Source organism: Cuculus canorus, chromosome 4, assembly GCF_017976375.1.
Source record: "Cuculus canorus isolate bCucCan1 chromosome 4, bCucCan1.pri, whole genome shotgun sequence".
Taxonomy (NCBI): Eukaryota; Metazoa; Chordata; class Aves; order Cuculiformes; family Cuculidae; genus Cuculus; species Cuculus canorus.
This window is the reverse complement of record NC_071404.1, coordinates 18,928,257-18,952,217: the sequence shown is the minus strand read 5'-3', so window position 1 is coordinate 18,952,217 and position 23,961 is coordinate 18,928,257. Positions and strand designations below refer to the sequence as shown.

Genomic DNA, 23,961 nt, shown 5'->3' with positions numbered 1-23,961 from the left:
ACAACATTTCATGTTTAAGACTAGGATATTTACTGAGATTCTGCAGCTACATATTGAGAACGATGCAGACTTAAACAGCTAGACAACACTACTAAACACCGATGATGAATTGTGAGCAATCCTTGATTAACTAACCAAAGTTATAAGTTTGCTAGATTCTCAGGTCAGCTTGTGTTTCCACTGCATGTGTTAATTCACTCTTATGACTTGACAAGACTATAAATCACAGAAAAACTCAACCCTGCATTTTCCAGTATATAAAGACATGTAGTACAAAATAACAAGGAGTAATGCAATGAGGTGAAAAAGGATTTACATATTTGTAAATAATAATTGGGCAATAAATTCAAAATACAGTCAAATAAAGCAATGTCAGCCACTACATTTCTGAATGAAGAGGAGAGCTCTAACACAAGTGGACATGGGGATCTGCATATAATAGCACATTGCTGATTACAGGCAAGCTTACTGAAGAAACATGCATAAAATCACTAGCATATTAGCAAAGTTGAGTATGATGTTACAAGAACTAGAGACACAAGCAAAAGAAAGAACAGTCAATCTAAATTATCAAACTCAGCTCTTTGCTGGAGGACTTATTCACTGTTCCAAAGCAAAAATAACAAATATATATTACAGACTAATTGGTATTTGCTAGAATAGCAGGATTTAATATGTGTACATATATGTCCGGTCCAGCTTCTGAGCTTGGTTTTGATATATCGTGAGTCAACTTCTGCAGTATTTATGTTTTATCTATTAGGCATTATTATCTGAGCCTTTGATTGGAGGCGACTGTTTAATTACTTCTGACTCAAATAGCAAATGGAGCATAGGAATGGTTGGAAAATGTCAATGTCATTTAACAAACCACATAGGGAAAAGTGCTACATTTTTATGAAGTTGAGTTTGATGAACATTAGATGACATAAATTATTACAAGTCTTGAGCTCATTATTCAAAAAAGACAAATAAAAATATCTACTATATGAGGGACAAAGTTGCTCACTATTAAAAAAAGTGCATACACAGCAGGATGCAATTTGTAACCACATATCTAAGCATTTTGTTGGAATTTAATTTTAAAGTCAAATTCTAGATGAGACTCAGTGTTCCTGTATTCCCTCATTGCTTAACTCTGTTCATCTAGGCACCATGGCTGTGGATCTCAGTGTAAGATGGGGCAGTTTTAGTTTAACATTTCTAGTTGTTTTACATAAGCTGCTGGGCAGCAACAATGACATAGTAACTTTAAGGCAGGTAAGCTTTAAGACAATTAAGGAAGACAAAAGGATGGATCATAGACCAAAATCAGTAATGCCAGTAATCAAACTAGTAGTAGGCATCTCAGCTTACCAAAGATATATTCCACCTTTATGAAAATCCAGGAAAATTCCTTTAATACTCAAGTTTTAACATAGAAGAGTAATATGAAGTGTATTAAGCTAGATGAAACAGAAAATTTTACGAGTGATAAAAAGCAAAAATAGCAAAGTTGTCTTTTTATTATAAGAAGTTGCAACACTAGTGTATAGTTCTTACAAGAATGAGGATTATGATCCTGATCTAATGAAATAATTAAACTTTTTAGCAAGTTTGATATGACATGATTTTCCTTTAATTGCTTGCATACTGAAATTTTAGGCAGGCATTTATTTGATAGCCATGTGAATTGCAAGAAGCATCTCAACTCCTTTGTTGCAGTACCAAGGCAATCAACTTTTGAGACATATGAATATATATGTGTTTGTGTGTCTAGGGCTTGCCTAAAGTGAAATTACTTAGAATTATCACTGACACAATTCAAAAGATGTCTGGCATGATAAAACTGACCGATCTGCCTTATAGACTACTAACAACTTTTATGCTTAGCTGGCAAGCTAATACAAGTATGTATCACACACACATCTGCTTAATTTTGATGCTGATCTTAGTTCATATCCCACGGGTGTTTGTGCAAAATTTGTTCTTCATATAATCAATAATTTTAATATGTTATAGTTCACACTTCTATAATACATTTACAGCGAATACAGTTCTGTTTAGGATTTATTGCCTTTCTAACTTTAATCACATTTAAAGACATTTAAACTATCAGCAAGACTACTTACATACAGGTAACAGTTGATTCAACTTGAAAGAGAGACTTGAGTCTCTTCATACTTCCCCTTGTATTCCATTTGCAAAGGTATTTTTCCATAAACATAGAAGTTAAGCTTTTATTTTAATTTCTGGAAGCAAATCTGAAAAATTCTGTAATTTACACTACTGGAAATCAGTGGCAATACAAAATTTTATCCCTGAATCACAGATTCATGTATAAATTAGTCATTGTAATCAGCTTGTTCTTTGGGCTTTTTAAAAATTGATAATCATAGAGAACCAAACTTTTATATTTATTTATATTGAGCTTGCACTTTTTCTAGTTTTTCTAGGGATGAGTATTCTTTTATAAAATCAATCAGACTGGGATAGGAGCAGAATAATGTAGAAAAAATAACTTAGGAAGTGACAAGGGAAAAAACCAAACAAAACAGGAGGCTATTTTTGCTGTTCAGAGAAGTAATAATAAAATGCAAACACAACAGTATGTCTAAATGGAATGAAGCTTTAAACATGGAACACCCATGGATGGAATAGCGTTCTGGAAATATCTTGTTTTCTCCATCAGTTAGAGAGAATTTAGGCTCTGATTTTTAGTTGTAAGAGTTAATTAATCAGATACCTAAATTTATCAGCATAGATGGTATAGATGCAGCATTGCTCAACATGCTCTTTTATTGGTAATGAAAATATTTTTGTCACCAGTGAAGTATTATATTGCTTTATAGAGAGCACGATACATTTATCAAATTAAATTAATGGCAAATCAACTACAAGATGATTCATTTGCTTTTAAAACTAAATATCTAAGTTCATAAATATATCATCATGATTATGTTAGCACCCCTGATTGTGTAGATGATCTGACTGTACAGAAGATGGCTTATCTTTGTTAGCGAGACATGTGTTAGGCAGAAACTCAAAAAAAAATTAAAAATCAGGAATACCCAAAGTTAGTTTCATAAATCCCTCTGCTATTACCGTTCTTGTACCATAGTCTCAGCTTAATGCGGTCATTTAAGATTCTGTAGACATTAACAGCAAAAACGGCCACAGAAATGATGAGGAAGAAGGCTGCCATTTTATACTCCAGCATATTTTCTAGTACCATAATCTAACACAGAAATTAAAGCAAAACAGTGCTATAAAATACAGTAGAATGGAACCAACGTGTGCCTTTAAGGAGATGAGAATAAAGATTTCAGAAGATCACCATGTAAACTTTTCTGCTAGTTCTATTAGTGGCTGTATAAATTTTTAATAGATCAGAAAAAAAGACAATGGAGGTAGTATTAAAGTACTCCTGCACAGCGATCTGCATCTTCAACATCATTCTTCTGACATATATTTACAACAAGAACCAAGTGCCTAATTTGAGGATCTGCAGTGAGCTTTCTAAATTATACCTATATACTATTTATTTGTTCATTTGTAAAAACTGAAATCCATGCACCTTTAATGAAAGGAAAGTGAGAAACCAAAGTAAGTGAAAATAGGCTTAAAAGACAACTGACCTTTTTCCACTTCATTCAGATTAGCAGCTTGCAGTGACAAAGACAGAAGAGACAAGAGACTTTTTACATTGTAATACAACAGCACATTAAGCTAATGCACAACTATAGCAGCAGAGAGGTTGATATAGCAAAACGAAGCAAGCTTCAGAGTATCGCCTACAGCAGAGCAAAACAAACAGAAAAAGTAAGAAGTACATGCCACCGGTGGCATAAGAAAGATTTTACTTTTGGATCAATTAGATCTATGATCTAATGACTGATGATAATGAGCAAGAGAAATGATCATCTGTAATCTACAGAATGTACATAAAATGACCTGAAGTTTACTAGACTGAGGTTAAAATAAAGGAGATGATAACGTTAAGAGAATAGGGAGATTAAAGAGTGCAGGAAATAGTGAGGTATTTTATATGTTTATTTCCCAACGTTTCATCAGACACTCTTTAGTGTCTGCTACTTCCATTTGCTTGCTGTTGTTTCAGTTATAGTCTGTGATCTTAAGAAAGCTCATAGTATAGTGCAAATACCATTCTTTATCCTTCCATCTGTACCTGTGGAGGTAATTGTAAAACTTAACCGAGGCAGAGGAAAATGGTTTCCTGATTCTTAAGCAACAAAATAATAACCTTTTTTAATTGTTTGTTTTTAAATCAACACTGTATACTTGAGAAGGGTCAATTTTCAAGGGAGTGCTAACAAAGTAAAAAAGTGACTGGTTTTGCACTGCAACATTCTTTCAAGATTTTTCATAGTTTTTGTATTTATTTTCAGAGTTCATTTCAGACCATAATGAGCCCTCCACATGAAAATAAAACTTGAAAGAAGAACGATTTATATTTCATACCAGAGAGTTTCAGATGACACGTTCCTTATGCTGTGCTACTGAAACGTAAAGCATATTTGCAGATAACCATTCACCCAGAAAAATATTCTGTGCTGCTGCACTTCCACGTTCAGCATGTATACACTGTGACATTTTGAACACAGACAATTCGAAGTATTGCCAACAAACTTAAAAGAGAACTGGACAAGCCTACAGTGCTGTTTTCCTGGTAAGTCTACCGTCCCAGCTTCCAACAACTTACAGCTCAGGGACTTTCTGAATTGGAGATAAGTACCTTTGAAATTAAAAATGTTTTAATGTAGTGAATATATAGCCTGTTTTCCTGGTTATTAACCTACTTGTGCCCAGCTTGTACGTGAGTTCATTTAGTGAAAAATACCTTTCATAAAAAACACATTATTACTATGAATATCTGCTTTTAACCTGTTAGAACAGATACCAAAATCTTCTGTATCCATACTTGACAGTGATTGTTACTTATCTTTCAAAACAGGCTTTAGGCCAGAGAAAAACAATATCCTATAGATAATCTGGTACCTCATTCACACTTGAGGCAACTGTAAGATTATTTTATATTCTGAACACCACCATTTCTAGAACCTGGTGTGTCCAGACTACTGTCAGTTTAATTCTTAACACTAAAGGTTATTTAATTATTATGCAAGATCAAGGACAATGGATGTTAAAACCCCTTGACTAGCTCATTAGTTTATATTTTCTCTTCACAGTTAATCTCAAATACAGCTTAGGATCTCACACATTTTGTCCTACCCTCACGCGCTTTGTAACATAAACAGTATATTGTAGAATTCTGTACTCTAACCTGTGGAATGAAAAACCTGAACTTTTGCTACAATCTTTGCTCAGCCATCAAATGAGATGAGGCTCTGGTGTGGTACGTCTAAAAAAAATAGATCTTTGATTTTTGATAAGGTGTTAAAAAAAATCTGATGAGATAGCGTAAATTCTCAACATTTTCTAAAAAAAGAGATCAGCTAAACTTACCTATTACAAGTAGATTGTTTTGGTTTATTTTAGAGCTGGTGAGAAGATTCTCACCTACTCACATGGCTGACTTCGGTAGCAATTATAAATTTACTTTTTATAAATTTATAAATTAATTATAAATTTATAAATGTTTTTACAGGCATTTCACCTGTAAAAGCAAATCTCTTTTTCTGAAAGAATTACAGTTAGCTAACCAAAACACTTGCCATGTAAACTCAGAGTATTTTGCTTTTAGAATTATGCATAGTTATGAATCAAATTATAATATACACTTTCTTCTATTTTGACTGAAGAAGCACGACTGCAATACAAACAAAAAATTTTACTAGTGTTTATGGTCTCCTTTTTGCTTTAACAAACAGATATATAGATGAATGCTACAATATCTGTTTCAATTGTAAATGTAAAATGTACATTTAAATTAAATTACTACAGAAATGTAACAGGCACACTTAATCAAAATTTTAGGCTAGCACCTATGAATAAGTCATTATATCCGCTCCATGGATATTTAACACAAAACAGTCCTTCCCATGGCATACTGTGAATACAGCAAGCTACTGACTCCAGCAGCTAAAGGCATCCAGAACACTGTTGAAAGTGAATAAATGAACAACACAGCAAAAAACACCTGCAAAACTGCAGAGAAGGAATGCATGTGCAAATGAATTGTCTACCATCTAATAGATAAATTTAGCCTCTTGGCATGAAGCCACTGAGCAAGAATACTGCACTGGCGTGACTTTGGTTTGCCTTCTTCCAGCCCACCCAGCAGAATATCCGATCCCAATTTTAAAGGAGATAGCAACTGATGCCAGAGGAGCTCAAGTTTGACTTGCATAGAGCTGAAATATAGGCAGAGAAGAAACAGCAAACACCTCGGTCTACTTATTGATGCTGTTACCTATTACTTGTTTCTAAGACTTGAATTGTCAGTTTATTTTAGGTATTAAGACATCAGTTACTCATAAAAGAGTATTTTCCCTATGCAGAAGATTATGTCTGTTCTTCCAGATATAGACAACCCACTTATTATTAAATACCGTATTCTGGCTACTTATACTTTTAACCCGTTTTGCTGTAAGTCTTGTAGCTTATGCTGCATGGGGAATTTTTACCAAATATTTACCCAGCATAAATACTGAATGAATATATAAATTAGATTATGAAGCTGCATTTCTTTTACTTGTGTTCCGTTATCTTCACTCCCAAGATTTAAATACCGACTTTAAATTTTAATACCCTAAAACATTTGATCAATTCAATAGGTTGGAGAACTAGTGATGGAAATGCATGGCATTAAAATGAAGTTAGCTATGTTTTCAATAAATTAAATCAATTCAGGAGTTCACCTCTCCTTCAGGTTTTCCAGAACTCAAACCTAGTACTCCCTGAGGATAGTGAAAAACTTACCAGGCAGAGGGCAACAGGACTGTTTAAAGATATAGCATGACTGAGTAGAGTTAATTCCCAAGTTATGGTGGATTTTACATCACTTTTTTTATGCATTTCAAAACATGTTTTTGTGAATTTAAGCTCTGTATTCTAGTGCTTAACTAGCTGGCAGAAAATAGATCTGCGTAGCCAGAAAAGCTATAAACAATAGATCCTACTTCTTGTTCTTCAGTGGTGCTGTTCTAACTATCCTCCATTCCCACAGTGATGATGATAGCAAGTAACAGACCCTCTGTCTCAGAGAGTGGAATGCTTTAGCCTGGCTGCCAAATGATAGAAATAAATAATTAGACACTCACTAACATTTTTTTTTTTTTTTTTTTTTTTTTGGTGCTAGAAAGAAAGCATCACACTCTGCCTTAACATTTCTAACAGAGACAGGACAGCATCCAGGAGTGTCAAATCCAGTTGCCTAATGGCACAGACAGATGATTTTCTGTCCTGTTTGTAACATAAGGCATACAGGATAAAAGCAGAATATTTTTGAGATTTCTGCAGCTACAGAGGCTCTTCATTAGGATGTCTGGGTTAGGTAAATTCTAGAGAGGGACACATTTTGAAAGGTCTTTTAAATATCAAAAAAACTGTAACTGAAAAGTGAAAAAAATATTACTGCTCTGCTAGGAATTCTTGAATTACCTATACTTTCTCTTATACTCCTACCTGTATATTCAGGTGGACAAAGGCAAGTATAGTTATTAATTCCATCCACGCAAGTAGAGTTATTCTCACAGTCATTGTCTTCACAGTCATCAACATTTACTTCACAGTTTTCACCTTCAAATCCATCTGCACAAGCGCACCTGTAATACAGAGAATAAAACTAACCACATGGACATTTTAGCTAGGGAAACCAGACAGGAAGTTCTATAATTAACAGGTACAATAATTCATAAGCAATATCCCATATAAATATATGAACATGATTGATACAATATAAATTTTTGTATTTTAAATAACAGAAAAAAGGCTTCTAACTTTGTGCTGTAATCTGCAGTTTAAGAAATTAAATCACTGAGCTTTCCTCTTGAAAAGCTTGCTACTTTATATTATAAAATTAGATTATATTTCTTATGGAAGATGACCCTTTTTTCTTTTTAAAAGTAAAAAGTCAGACACATGGAAAAGACTGTGGAGTCCAGGATTAGTATGTAATAGCTTAATAGCAGTATTCCACTATCATTCAGTTAAATGCATCAATATAAATAGCTGTTTAACATTCCAGGCACAATACATGTCTTAATATATAAAAACAAAAGCTTTCATAAACTCTTCAAAGCAGTGGTTTTTTACATTAGACAGTAAATGTAAAAGATCACTCAAACATGACTACACATACATTTGCATGCAATGTGCTCTATCTATGATTTCTGCAGCTTTGATTATAAGATTGTTTTGATTTTCAAATTAAGTAGTGTTTAAACAAAGAAATGAAAAAGGTCAAATTCTGAGACATGACTATGTCACTTCAAATTCTAGAGGCACATTATTAAGATGTATATGCTCAATTTCTAATAGAAAGCTACTTAATCTTTGGGCAGAATGCGGATTAAAAAATAAGAATAATGTCATAATGAATTGCAAGATAATGAATTGTATCTTTTTGAGATGTCATTTCTAACAAGCCCAAGGTGCAGATTATTAAATGACTAATAACTTCACGTAAGAATGCTAAAGAACTTTATTTCATAATTCATGAAGTACATCTGGACTAATTGTACTGTGTGATCAAGTAACTCAAGATTAAAAATGCTCACAGCATGTTTATCTGCTGGCATAGTGAGTTTCAAATGAATCATTAATTTTCTGTTGCACTGGGATTTACATTTTATCATTTACATGCTGTCTGTTGAAGTAATACACACAACAAGAGATGAATTGTGAGATTTTTTTCAGCAGGGATCTAGCTAGCTATTAATTAACATAATTGAGTCAATACTACGTTGTCTTGACCTGATACGCCTCAACTAATCACAATCATTTGTTATTATTTTTAATCATTTCAAAGCTTTAGAAGCTTTCCAAGGACACTGACATATTCTGAAAACTTTAGAAGCACTGAAAATCTGCCTTTGTGGTGTGTTTACCAGCAAACACAGGGACCCTAAAGATTAACACCAAAATTATTTCAGCATATAAAACTCAGTAGTTTTCCATCCTGTTACTACAATTAAAAACAACCTACCAGAAGCCATCTTTTTCTCCTTCTTTCAAATTACAAGTTCCGCCATGGTGGCACGGGTTGCTTATGCAAGCATGGATGGGAATATCGCAGTCTTGACCCTATGCAGGGAACAGCAATTACAATTTAAGAAGAAAATAGAGACACTATTGGAACGGAGCCAAATGAAAGGTTTTAAGGAAAAGCTTACATTGCAGTAAGCTTTTTCCTCTTCACTCAGTACCTACCTTGAAACCATATGGGCAAGTACACCTGTAGAAGTCAACTGGATCATTGTTGCAGGTTCCATCATTTTTACAGGGATTTGATAAACAGGGGTTACACTTAGCAAGAATATTAACATCCATGGGTCCTTAAAAATACAAATTTCATAGTCAGAAAAACAATTTATATCTGACAGGATATATCTGCCACATTGCTTTAAATTTTAAAATGAAATTTATATTTTAGACTTGGTGTGTGGTGTTTCTGTACGAATGAAATGATGGACTGTCCTAAATTCTTTTGAAATGACTAAATAAATTTGAGGTTGGATTTTTGGTTTAAGTATCACTTTACTTTAAAAGAGTGGCTCTCTCAAAAAAGTGATTCCTGAAATCTGTACAGTTTTGATCAACGATAAATACCTTCCCTTTGTACTAACAAAATAAAGAATACAATTTCAGCTTTTGTCTTTCTATGGGGTAAAGTTGGCTATTAGAAAAGAGCTTCACAGTCTGCAATCCTGCCCTCGATCGTGTTGCTGAGAATACTATTCTAATGTATTTGTGTTTTAATTTATTTCTTATCTGCAGGATCACAGAGATGACAAAGTGAACCATTAAATTTACATGTAAATTGATTGAACATCTGTAGACTGTAATGTAAATGGCATTGTCCAACCTATGTGACCGTATATTCCTCTATATTCCACTTTGCTCCCTTATAGAGTCAGCCAAGTTCTGTGTGTTACGACATTAGCTAAGCCCCCCCAAAATGTACACTGTACCATGAATCTCCGTACAAATGAGGGCTGCAATCTATGTTCGCAGCCTTGTTTCTGATATTAACGAGTATAATGACAGAATTCAGAAATGAATATTGACAAAATCTTAACTTTTAAAAGCCAGACATTGAGCTTTGGCCTATCTAAATATTATTTCTTTTAGATAAATATTTCTAGATATTTCTGTTGTTGTTATTTTACAACAAGAGCCTTTAATACAGCCTTTCCACAGTGAATTTTCAAGATGGGAAACAACATTTTTAAATTTTTTCTTTTTTTTTTTTTGTGAAGCTACCAATGAAATCACTGGTTACTTCATAAAAATCAGAAACCACGTGTTTCTAAAAAAGGATTAATTTTCTATATTTTGTGATAGATAAAAGGTTGATTACTGTAAGAGAAATCAGGGGTGACTTGGCCCTATCCCTATTAAGAGAATGAACATACATTCTCTGTTATTTCTCCCATTATTGCCTGATGAAATTACTGCCTGCAGCTTGATTTCAGATTTCACCTTTTGGTTATCTAGAGGCGATTTGCACATTTTCAGGAATAACCAGTGATTTCTTCTAACTAGACACAAAATCCAAACTCCTTAAGACCTGTTGGTGGAATAGCTTGATTGCTCCATAACATGTTTTACCCAAAATGATCCAGATTGCCAATGTTTTCCAAGCTTACAGGGCACTTTTACTGAGACAGGGGGCTTTGGGATATTTAAAACTTAGATTTCTTATTTATTTTTCCTTGCAAGATTTATCTCAGATAAATTGTAAAAGAGCTGGCATGGAAGGAAACCTCGTGATTATTGGATACACTAGGAGGTGTTAGACAAAGAAAGGCTGACTGTTTTTTTTAGAAGATATTTAAATTCTACAGTTGCTGGTATCCTTCTGTGTCACAGCTTGCAAGCAAATCCAAAGAGGTGAACACAATAAGCTGTGATAAGATGGTTATCGCCAAAGCCACAATCTATATGGGTCACTGACCATTCTTGTCTTCATTACTATGTTTTTGAAAGAGAAATCTATACCTGATTAAAGACTAGCAAAGAGCACAGGCAGAAGAGTTGAAAGAAAACACCACCAAATTAACATCTAGAAAGTCCTGCCTGTTTTCTCTAGACTATTTCTGATTATTGCTACAAGATCTTAAGAGGTGCTGTGAAAAAAAAAAAAAAAAAAAAAAAAAGGTGCAAAAGGCATGTATTTAAAAAAAATAATAAAATTGCAACACTGCTGTTGGGTGGAAGTCTGTGCTTCCTTGACTCAGCTGTTTATTCCGAACATCATATCCTCTCTTCTACTTCTCATGCAACAAAACGTTAATTATTTGGAATGAATTGAAAGACATTCAGTAATTGAGGTAATTTTCCCAAATGGATTAGCAATCTAAATTTCACTTCCAAAACAGAGTCAGAAAATGCTAACCTAAGTTACAAGACAGTAAACAACACTGTATCTGATTTAGTGCTGTGTTTATTTCAAACTATCACATACATAGTATCCAATAAAAAATACCATATTTGTTTATCATTCTTCAGTTTTAAGATCAAAAAAATGGAAACGTTTCAGATATTTTTACTGAAGTCTAACGGAAAGTCAGTTCTGGAACTTATTTTCATTTGCACCATACCATTCCTTTCCTCTTTCTGCTTGCATGTGTTAAAAGACTTGCCTATGAAAAAGAATTGGGTTACAACTGTTGTTTAGTTTTTCATATTGTAGGCATATTCTTGAATAAGCCTTAAATGGAAAAAATCCTTAAATAAAAGAAAAAAAAAAGAAATATTCATTTATAAACAGTGTAGAACTTGCTATATTTATTGACACAGACACACACCTGTAGCTATCTAACTTTTTCGAAGAAAAACATGAGACAAACCCTCTCAAAACTAGCTTCTAGAGAAACCTGTTGCAAGGAAAGCTTTGAGTGCTGGCATTTTACAACTCCTGTTTCCTCTTGCATATGGCCTCAAAATCAGTATGAACACTGATTCACTTGTATTAAAGCTGCTAATGGAATCACTGACTTTAGTGGAAACGATCACTTAAGTTAGATAATTTTCAGACCTCAAACCCAGGCTTTTAAAATAACAAAACTGTTCACACAATGTCTTAAATGATATATCATGAAGTGTCAGCTGTAAATTCATCAAAGGGGAAAACAAACAGTATACATGCGTGTCTTAGGAAAGAAGTCTGCTTGAGGTACACAAAAGGAAGGTCAGAAGGTCCATTCTTAATCAGATCACCCATTCCAGATTACCTTAAACCTTACCTGGTATCAGAAAACCACAAGGCCCTGGAATCTCTAGAAGCAGGGCATGGATAGTAAAAGGGTAAAAGTAAAAGATTGAGAATCTGTTAGAGGCCACATAAAAAAGAAAGAAACACCCATAAATGTAGAAAAACAACTGAAAGAAGAAAATACTAAGGGATGGTTCCTGGAGTAAAAGAATTCATAAAATGAGAAGTAAGGTACCGTGATTTTATGGAGCTTTAAAACTGAGATGAGACTTCATTTTAAAATGCTCATTTTCACTGGGAAGTATTCATTTTGTAAGTCAAATTCAAGCGTTCATTTCACTTTCAGCTGAATCCAAAGATACTGATAAGAGAGAATTACGAACTGCTCTTTTCCTATAAATACATACACAGTGGCAGACCATCAACAGATACATCAGAGAACAGTTCTCTCACTCATAACCTAAAATTTTGGTTCTAAGAGGAATATAGCATCTTTCTAAATTCTATTCAGCAGTTCATTTTTAAGCAAAAGATAAAATTACTTATCTTTGAGTAACAGACACATAATGTCTTACAGGGCCATCATGTCTCGCAAAAGCTGCTTATTTGCAATCTGTAATTATGAGCACCTTCATAGGACAGTGGTAGGAAAATTATTTTTCTCTCAAAGGTATCCATCATACCAGATCTCCACTCTTGGAAGTGAAAAAATACAGTTCTTACCCTGCGTAATAATATAAAGGATATTTTCTGATGGGCAAGAGGGAGTAAGATATACTTCTGGGTTGTCTGACAGAAACATAACAGCGATTTTAGAGAGGGGTGATATAGTTTTTAATAGAGCTGGAAAATAACCAAACAAGCCCTTCATGTCCCTGCAAATATTCTTTCACTTAGATACCTACAACCATGAGTAATAAGAGTGTATCTGCCATAATGTTTAGTGGATGCTTGTTGATAAACGATTGGGTTGGTCAGGAAATTTATCTTCAATCAGACAAAGGGATTTTGCATCGTATGAGTGTCATATGCAATGAACACTGGCATGATCTCAGAGATGTGCTGTTGGAAAACTGCAAGAAGGTTTTGGAGGGAGAGACAATTCATTGACATCACATGCAACAAAATGGGTTCCAATGTTTCGGGTTTTTTTAACAAAAAAGATTTTCTGTCAGAAAGCCTAAGGAGAGAAGACTAAATAGAACGAACATGCAATAAACAACAGCTTTGGATGAGGGAAGATGAGACAAAGTCCCATTGCTTTTTTAAAAAGAAGAAATTACAGAGGGAGTAAGCTCACCTTTGAAGATACATTAACAGAAGAATAAATCAGAATAGCGTGAAGATTACAGAGACTGTGAGAATAAGTTACTTCTATTAGACTTAAGATTATATTTATCTGATGCCTCAGAAATAACTAAGCTTAGTAAAGGCTTTCAAGTATAAGCACAGATAAATTTTGTTGCATTTTTTTTTTTTTTGCCCAATTCTGGATTTTTCAGTCTTTCTAAAAATCAGGACCGTGAAAAATGAAGCTGCAGCATAAGTCTTCTGTGTTTTCAAAATATTTTAGAAGGAAGAAATGGATATAATAGAGGAAAATTAAACAGTAAACCAACCAAAATTTTTTCTCACATATGAGTAAAAGACATACTTTTCTCACCAAAAAATGGTAAGGCTCAGAAAAAGAATGTAGGAATTAAAGGACAATTACATAAATGCCAGCAACACTGGTACCAACACGGAGGTAAATACTCTTGATTCATACCCTAAGAAACTTCCCCATATACCAACATTTTAGAATGAGACCTCTACAGAGGTAGTCACATCTCTTAATCTACTACTTTTTTAAGGCTTTCTTCTGAAGCATCAGAGAAAGCATTCTGGACATGTTGATGTAATTACATACCACTAGGATAATGCAGACTGCAAGAATTATGGATGTATTTACAGTTTTTGACTGTAAACAGTCTGAAGGTAAAGGACATTCTTTGGCTAAGTGAAGTGAGATGTTTAAAGTGCAGTTCATGGCTAAGACATGACTGAGACAAAGTACCTATGTACATTTATGTACTGAGGAATACTATACTGTAAGTCCAAAGACTCTCTTTCTCCATCTATTGTTTGAAAAGAAATAGACATTGAAGTCTTTAAAATAAGTACAGCTCCTGAATAGAACCAGTGGCTACATCCCTTAGTATAAGGAGGAATGATGACAAGGCTGAGTGAAGATGCTATAGTAACCATATTTAGAGCACACAGGACTCTTATTTCACAGATGAATTATTTGTAAAAATTCAAAACTGACACTTTTAAGTGAATAAAACAACAATACCTTGGCAAGTAAATTTTTTAGAAGGAGTTGTGAGAAGAAGTTTATCTGCCATTTCTCCAGGACCAGCACACCGAGCAATACCAGGTTCTTTGTATTCTGATTTCACCCAGTCAGATAGCCACTGCATGTTACAATCACAATAAAGAGGATTTGCTCCTATAGCCCTATGGAAAACAAACAAACAAAAAAAAGGGAATAAAGTTTTAAATGAGTTCTTTTAAAAGGAGAGCCCAGGAAACAGGCTGGTAAAAAAAAAAAAAAAAAAAAAAAATCTTGAAGCCACAAACTCACCCTCCCTGCACCAAATTGCCCATAAGACCATAAAGTGCCTGGATCTGGGTTCTGAACCAAGAGGTGATGGTTTTAGCAGTAAATTTGGTCCAGAAACCTAGCTATTACTAGCTGCTTTATGTGTGAACTTTGAAGAGCTAGTACTGACTAGCTGTCTTTCACCACTGATATGCAATGGCCAAGATCAGCTGCATCAGCAGAATGAAACTGATACTGGGAAATTAAGTTAGCAAGAACAAAGTATTTCTTCTGAAGCAGCCAAGGCAACCCCACAGAGTTTCACCCACATTTTTCCTTTTCAGTTTATGGCTCCCAGGCTGGTACAAATCATCTGTTTCTTAGCTTCTAAATCTGATTTAATTATTTCCTCTTTGGAGCACTCCCACTAAACTCACAGCTACGTGCAGAGTTCTGCAAGAGGTCTCTGCTGCATAAGTAAATTAAACTGCATTATACTAGCTTTGTGACAGTTACATAAGAATTGCCTTGTTATGACAGCAAATCCATTCCTTAAAATAAATCTGATTTTTTTAAACTAAAAAAACAATTTAGCTAGAGGTTTTCAGAATTAATTTTTGTAAAGGCTTTTTAAGTGTCTGTTTTCTTTGCTAGAAGCTATAAATACTCTTAAAAGTCTGAGAATAATGATATGTTGTGTAGTTACTTTGAAGAATAGAAGCATTACGCTGTATTATAAAGATGAACTCATATTCCTTTTAAAAAAGTACAACAATCATAGGACTTTCAACAGACAATCTTGATATGTGTACACTCTCAAATGGCAGTATTGTAACATCCTCCTTCTCCAGATGTTTCGTTATTTTTTTCAGATTGGTCCACAACTTGGGATCAGTGGGTCTTCTAGAGATAGAAGAAAATCTTTGGCAAGCAAAGGCACTAGAAACTACCACTACTGAAACACTCTTTCCTGCCATGCTAAACAGGAACCCGTCATTTAATTTTTGCTACCTGCTTCCAGCAGAACACAAGAAGTTATATATACTTGTTCAGTCAGGCTTAAGTTAGAGTAGTAACAAAAATCAGACCTAGTGACAGGGAATTTCCTGTGCAAAGTGAAATACCTAGAATTTGTCCACTCCAAATCTGGAAGGCTGAATGTCAGCCTGAAGTGAGATAAAACAATTGCTCTGCTAAAATCACGTGTTAGCAAGGATAATTGTTAGCCATTAAGAAAAATGCAACAACAATCAGTTCTCTGTCAGTTTTACTGATATTTCTAGTGAGTTTAATAGTAACATTTGAATGAGTGATCAGTGACTTACAGCTTAATTAATATAATAAAATTTCTAAGAAATTGCCAACTAAATATTAAAGTTCAATACTAGAAACAGAAGCATATAAATAATTTAACAACTGCAGCTGTTCAGAAACATAAAATGTACATTATATCTAATGCACTAGACAACTTACTCCTCAACTGCAAGCAAAGATTTAAAAACTATCCATTAACACAACTAGGTTTACAGATAAGTAACTTATTCTAATCTAGGTTACCACTGAAAATTAAAAAAAAAGAAAAGTATTGCCTCAAGTATGTTCTCAAATTAGATGCAGTGTATTTACTGTCAACTTAACAGACACTGACACAGATTCATAGAATAATTTAGGGCATTTTAAGGGCCATCTACTCTCACCTCCTGCACAAAGCAGAGCTTGCTTGAAAGTCAGAGCAGGGTTGCTCAGAGCTGTGTCCAGATGAACTCTGAAAATCTCCAGGGATGGAGATTCTTCTGCTTCTTTGGGCAGCCTACTCCAAAAGCTTATCCACCCTCACAGTTAAGAATTTTTCATTATGTTTGGTCAAACTTCCCTTGTTGCAGCTTGTGACTGCTGACTCTTATTGTTTGCTGTGCTCCTCTGAGAAAAATCTGTCTCTATCACTGCTGTAATCCTCTTAGAGGCTTGAAGACTAGTAAGTCTCTCCTTGGCATCTCCTTCTCCAGGCTTAATAGCTCCAAGTTCCTTTAGCCTTTCCTCAACTCGTATGTTCCAGCCACCTTCCCTCCTTGCTTGCCCGTATTCTGGATTTGCTCTGGTTTATACACATCCACTTTGTACTGGAGAAACCGAACAAAATTCCAGATGTGACCTTATAAGGGCCAAGAAGAAGGGAATGACCACTGTCCTCAGTCACCTGGTTGTTTGCTTTCTAATCCAGCCCTGAGCATCCTTCATTGCCATAAGGGCATATGGCAGATGGTCAATTAGCCGCACACCAGGAGGCTAGGGATTTTTCTGCTGATCTGCTAGTCCTCTGGCCAGTCCCCAGCCCGTACGGATGCACAAGCTTGTTCCAGAGCAGGACTTTGCATTTTGCCTTTGTTCAACTATATGAAATTTGCTAAGTGTAACGTAGAAAATACACTTGACATCTGAATACTCACAGGTGTGATAATGATGAAAGATCATTAAAAGCTCCTTCAGGAACAACAGAAATATCATTTCCATGTAAAGACCTTAAAAGACAAGAGAAAAAGAATAATATATATTAATAAAAATCAGCAGGTTAAATGTCTTTGGTAAACTGTTTTCAGCTGTTCGCATTCTCTTTCCTTCCAGTTTCTCAGTGTTTCCAGCTCTAACTAGCAGCCTACTCATCACTTAATTTTTTCATCCTTAATTATTCTTAAGAAACATTAATAATATGATATTTTTAAAACTGAAAGAATAAAGGCCAGTAAATGAAGGCACACTTCTGCAAAGTACTGATTGGATTTAGGAGCAGCAGAGAGTTATTTCAGACTGGTTAGCAATTCTCTGAAATTCCCATTGATTAAGTTCACCTGTTTTTCTAATCTTTCACAGATTCAGGGAAAATACAGGCATTGACTGTTCATTAATACAAGTATTAAGATTACTGCTCTAATGTGACAGGAAAGTAAAAGAACTAAAGACCTTACTAAGCATTAATACTGGGGCTGATGTTATCTATCCTGTAGCAAACCTACAGAAAAATATGTCTCCTTTTCTATGAAGTCATTCAATTACATGTATATCTAACGCAGACAGAATTATGGTTCTTGAAATTATCCATATTTATATAAAATAATTGAAGTTATGTAAACACACTAAATAATGCCATGCTTGAGACAATCCAGCGAAGCTATGAAATGGTTACAAACTACCCAAAAGGAGGCAAAAATTAAATGTTGCAGAAAGAATTTTTGCAGTTTTGTGGTGGTTTTTTTTCTTAGTGACAAGCCAAAACTGTAAACTAGACTGACTCTTCTTTATTTCCCTTTATCTCTTTTTGTGCCCTTTCAACCATGTTTTTCCAAGTGCTAAAATGGAAAGCTTTCTTGGAACCAAAGGTAAAGGTTTTGGTAATACTGCCAGATTAAATGAAACAATAAAGAAAGAAATTTTTTGATAGAATAAAAGTATTCTAAATTTGACTGCAAAGCCCTCTCATATACAGTAAAGGAATTATGAACATAGCATTTTTTTTAGTCTTTAATTGAAGAACACAACACAAAAAAAGAAATACAGCCCAGATTAAAAAGCAGAAAAGAAAAAACGTGTATGCCTGTATACACAATGATGTCCAGGGTCACGTAACCTCTTGTGCAGCATTTTGAGACTACAGTTAAGGCAATGTAATTATCACTTCTCAAATACCTGATTGATTTTAAAATCTAGTAACTTCCTACAGATTTGCTATATACTGTACACAAATAAAAATTCTGGAAAATAACAATGGTTAAAAAACAATACTTACAACAACCTAAGTGATTTCAACCCATCAAAAGTCCGTGCAGGGATACATCTCAGGCGGTTGTAACTAAGAATTCTAAAAATATATAAAATACTGTCAGTACGTATATTAGCCATTCAGTAAATGATGCAGAACATGACCAAAAATAGCTTTTGCACACATAGCTAGTTAGAAAATGAGTTATTTTACAGCCTCCACAAAAAGCAAGCTTTAACATCAATTAAATGCCCTTTCTTTCCAAGACAAAAAAAACCCCAAACCACTGTAATGCTTCCAAAGAGTCACTGTTACATGTTTAAACTTACAAGGTGAGCAGCTGAGTCATGTTGCTGAAGCTCTGATTAGAAAGAGTGCTGATTCTGTTGTTACTTAAATCTCTATAAAAAACAAATTCAGAAATTCAGACCTTAAAATGCCTGCCCCATCCTGAAACACTAAGTTAAACTGACAGACGCATTATTTTTAGTAGTAGTAGTAGTGTCACCATTGGTATCAATACTTAAAGCAGCGCATATTTTCACATGCCATATACAAGCTCAGAAAGTGCTTAGCTTGATCAATGAAAAGCATTTTCATTTCAACACAGATGAAAAAGCAGCACAATGCATTCTTATAAAACAGCAATGTTCATCATGCTACTGAGTTAATGCTATCCTGCGTGGACCCCAAAACCATCTAGAGGGATCTGGATGCATTACACAGATTTTTCTTATAACTAAACCCACATATAATGGAGTAAGTTTATTGCTTTGTATTTTTTTTTTTTTTAATATTCCAGTAGAGAATGTTGCTCTAAAACTACTTACATGAGTGTTAAATGCTTATAGTTAGAAAGCTCTTTTGGAACGAGGGTAAACTGATTTCCATCCAAATAACTAAAACAGAAAAATAAAACAGAGCATTGTTGTTGGGTTGTTTTTTTTTTCAAACATTCAAACAGTAGTCTCTTCATCCCTTAATCACAGAATCCAACAGTAAAGTCAATAACAAATGAATACATAGTATTAGGATTTTAGAGGAAACATTGCTTATAAATTGTTTTAGAGAAACAACCGAGAAACTGCAGCTTAAGATCCAAATGCTGTTATATCAGATATTATGAATGTTATAACATAACAGTAATAACAACCAACTCTTATATATTGTATTTTCTATTATTTCATAAAACTTTGCAAAATTAAGTCTTTATCATCTCCATTTCACACACATCCCCCTATAGACGAAAAGTAAATCTGACTTCTGATAGTCTCGCTAGTGTGGATTTTGAGCTATCATAAATAGAAACAGATCTTGACAGTGCAGAGGTAGTCCTATACAGCAGAAACAGCAAGAGCTGGTCCCATCTCTGACAGCAAACTCATTTGACATGCCTGCAGTTCCGGTCACCTTCCCTAATTTCATAATTGCTCATAATTCTCAATAACAGCCATGACACTGTATTGGCACCTGAGTTACAGGAGAGGGAAAGTAACAGCCTTGCCTAAAAAGCTTCCAGTGTGCAGCCAGTCATTACAAAGTGCAAGCGGAAGGGCTCTTTAGGTAACCAGGAAGAGCAGTAGACAGTAAATTCTGAATTTAACCGATTCTCTGAAATAGAGCAGTCTATAGATTAAAGGTCTATAGTTTCTCAAATCGGGCAAAGGACTTGCTGATGGTGCTGTTATGGTGGTATTACTTGTGTCTCCTGGAACCCAAGTAAAAACTACACCCTCACTATCCCTCTACAAAGAAGACATTTTAGCCATCCAAATGCTTGGAACACACTTGAGTTAAGATAGAAAATATAATCTGATAGAAATATTCTTACATTAATTTTAAGCTTAATGTCTTTAAGTATGGTAGAACATCTCTAGAAACTTTTGTCTTGACTAAATGAATGGGCTGAAACACAGGTAAAAAAAGCTTTTTCTTTTTTTTTTTTTTTCTTTTTTTACTTCCCTTGGAACATGCCTTCCTTAGGGCTTCTTGCCAAATCCAAAATATGCATTACATAAATAATGATGAACGGAGCATGGGTTCACATACATAATTATTAAAAAAGAAACCAGCAACATTTAAACTTTTTGAAGGAGTAAGCATTCTGAGAAAATTCTTTCATCAACCGATAGATTAGAAGATATTGCTTTAGCTTCATTAGAACTGAAGTACTACAAGTATCCACTTGGTTGATAAAAATTCCTCCTTGTTCAAACGAAGCAACTATTAAGATATTTCATAAAACACATGAAGAGTGTATCTTGGAAGGGTTATGCATGCTAATGAATAAGAAGAATCAATCAGTATGCAATTGCTAACAGGAACCACCTCTATTATCCTTTTGAAAAATATGCTAAATTGCATGCTTAGGCACTAATTAAAGCATACAAAATTGTACACAAATGAGTTTTCAGTCACAGTCAGGGTTCCAATTGCAATTCCAGAAGTATCTCTCTTTAACTGCTTAATTTTACACTGCACTGATGTCCTTACATTGTCAAACTCTATTTATTATGCCAGACTATATTTAATTATGTCATCTTCTATTTGAGGAAAAAAAAATCAACACCAAAATGTAATGAAGTTAGGTTATAGGTTTATATAACTGTGTGATAATTTGAGTTCATAATAATTTCTTTTCATTAATGACTAAAGTCTTTTGGATGCTAATAAGCACCAAACTAATGGTGGAATTTTCAGAATCTTTTATATAACGCCAAATGATAAAATAAAACTGTTGAAGATACACAATTATGATGTCTTCTGAAAAAGCACTGCATTAATCAGTCACTATGAAGCATTAGTAATTTAATATCAAATACTTGCCTTAAGTAACACAACCCCAATTTTTTTTCTTGTCAGTAATTTGTATTTATTTTTTCAGTCTTGTGATCTATCTGATCAAGATTCAAAACAGATGAATAGCCCAATTTTTAGGCTTATATTTTTCCCCTTCATAATGCATAAAAATGGACTCATGTAATCCTAGCTTATTCAGTTATTATCTTCTAACAATAAAATAGGTAGCAATCTCTCTTTTACATCAAAGATACTGTCCATCTCCATATTCAAATTACATCTTTTTGTCAAATGCAACCTTAACAATTTCTCTTATATAAAAACACAAGAGATTAATAAAAAATCCTAAATTGTATAAAGCTACCTATATGAAAATTGACTTCCTGTTAAAACCAGTCTTTTTGAAATATCATAAACCCATATTTATTATGAAAATATGTAAACACATTAATAGATTGTCTTCTTTCTTTTTCATGTAATTGAACTTCTTCATTCCTTCCTAAACAGTGACCACAGATTAATCAAATTCCCTGTTGCATATAATTTAACCCATTGCAACATGATATCCACATTTAGTTATATGACAGTTCACTGTTGGGGATATAAATTCTGAGAGTGATTACAATTTGATATACATACATTTAAAAATCTTTCCACTAATAGATAATTCTTAAAACAGTGTTTTGTGACTTACAGAGCATTGCTATTTGAAAATTAACCTCAAATTTCACAAGACATTGTGTCTTTATAAAGCAGTATATTAATCAGTTTCAACTGATCTAATGAGTCCAGTTCTTCATTTTCTTCACTCTGTGTTCTTGAATCTGACAATACAAATCTAACATTGATTTTCAAAAAAAGATAAAATACTGTGCCACTTACAGTTCAGTTACATCTTTTGGGATGCCTTTAGGCAAAGCTTTTAGGCCTTTGTTGCTGCAGCGCACTACTGTGTCTAGACAAGTACATTCTGCAGGACAGCGGGACAGTGGAGAGCAGCTATTGTCATCATTTCCTAGTTAAAAAAACATACAGATGCTAAGATTGCTATAGAAATGTCACTTCAGTATTAGCAATAATATACCACCTGGAATTTCTATAAGCAAACATGATGTTTCGACATTATGATATCTCTAGGTGGGAAAACCAAAATTAAATTATCTCTGTAAGCCGCTGCTTCGAGTATTTACATTTCATGTTAGTACCATGCTATTTTACTAGGTAAAAATACAGTTATATGGAAGAAAAGATCATTAAAGAAAGAAGAAAACTTAAAATGAAAGATAGTAAAGCAAAATAATGTTAAATTTCAAAAGTAACAAATTATTAAAAAGAAACAGCATCTAAAGAAAAGTTACAGTTACAGCCTGACAAAGTAATAACACAATAAATGGAAGCATGCATGAGAGACATGCAAATTGGAAGTCACAAACTAAGTAAAATTGCATAATATTTGATGAAGTAACCTGAAAGTATGCTTGATTCAGGCATCAGCATTTGAAAATATTCTCATCTGAACTAAAACATTTGATCAGTTTATTTAAATTTTATATTCTCTCTAGATTATGATTTTAAGTACTGAAAACAGGCAAGAAAAGCTTTTGAAAGCATATATACAATAGCCATGTGCTTCCTGGTCATCCAAAAATGTGTGGAAGATTTTTAAACTAACATAGAAAATACACGTGAAACAGAGATGAAGTTATTTAAAGCATAACACTTCGGGTCCTATGGGAAACATGCCGCCATAAATATGAAAGCACAAATTGTAAAAACTTAAGTATTTATTTTCTTACCATCATCACATGTAAAATCCTGAATTGCTACATCCTGGATGGGAATCTCTTTGAGGAAATAGGGTTTTTGGCAACGAGGGTTCCCCGTCACAATGCGTTTTTTCCTTAGCCAGTCTCCAAGCCACGCGAGATGGCAGTTGCAGTTGAAGGGATTGGCCAAAAGGTTTCTGAGAACCATAGGAAAGTTTACTTCAGATGTCACCATTTTTTAATCCCAAGTATTCCATTTCTATTTTCAAATAGCTAAGTTCAAATACCATTCTTCAAACAATACCATGTACAAACCATAGATGAAAGCTGTAATTTCAGCTCAGTGTGGTGAATCCTGATATAACTCGTTTAGAAATAATTTAAAACTGTCAAACACCTGACTTGTTGTCAGGTCGGTCTGTACTGATAATGCAATAATTTCGTATAGAGATGAAGGATGATTACTTTACATTATTAGCTTTAACCTGACAACAGCTATTCCATTAATTTGTCATCTCAAGATTTCCATCTTTTATTTGCTCCAGAGAATAAGTTTCCTATCTGAAGTGACAGCTTAGTTGATTACCTGCCAGTTTTAAAAATGAATTTACTTCTAGAAGTCTCAGTACTTTTGGCATCTCCTTACTTCACCACAAACCTATCGACAATTCCATTATTTACAAACATGCCATCCTTAATATGCACATATTAGTCACTT

The 23,961-nt window shown here is 34.0% G+C and overlaps 1 protein-coding gene across 13 annotated transcripts in view; it reads right to left on the bottom strand.

Moving 5' to 3' along the window:
• Positions 1 to 23,961, bottom strand: part of SLIT2 (slit guidance ligand 2) — a 256,360-nt gene that overhangs the window by 25,442 nt on the left and 206,957 nt on the right. For 7 of the 13 annotated variants that reach the window (XM_054065264.1, XM_054065266.1, XM_054065269.1 and 4 more), the window contains 12 exons: positions 23,274 to 23,440; positions 22,360 to 22,492; positions 19,509 to 19,577; positions 19,008 to 19,079; positions 18,706 to 18,777; positions 17,372 to 17,443; positions 14,676 to 14,839; positions 12,372 to 12,404; positions 9,334 to 9,458; positions 9,110 to 9,207; positions 7,588 to 7,727; positions 3,618 to 3,644 (listed from right to left, as the gene is read on the bottom strand). In XM_054065264.1, the coding sequence (XP_053921239.1) occupies positions 3,618 to 3,644; positions 7,588 to 7,727; positions 9,110 to 9,207; positions 9,334 to 9,458; positions 12,372 to 12,404; positions 14,676 to 14,839; positions 17,372 to 17,443; positions 18,706 to 18,777; positions 19,008 to 19,079; positions 19,509 to 19,577; positions 22,360 to 22,492; positions 23,274 to 23,440 (1,172 nt within the window). The remainder of the gene's footprint in view (positions 1 to 3,617; positions 3,645 to 7,587; positions 7,728 to 9,109; positions 9,208 to 9,333; positions 9,459 to 12,371; positions 12,405 to 14,675; positions 14,840 to 17,371; positions 17,444 to 18,705; positions 18,778 to 19,007; positions 19,080 to 19,508; positions 19,578 to 22,359; positions 22,493 to 23,273; positions 23,441 to 23,961) is intronic. The other 6 variants (XM_054065271.1, XM_054065273.1, XM_054065274.1 and 3 more) reach the window with 3 other exon arrangements.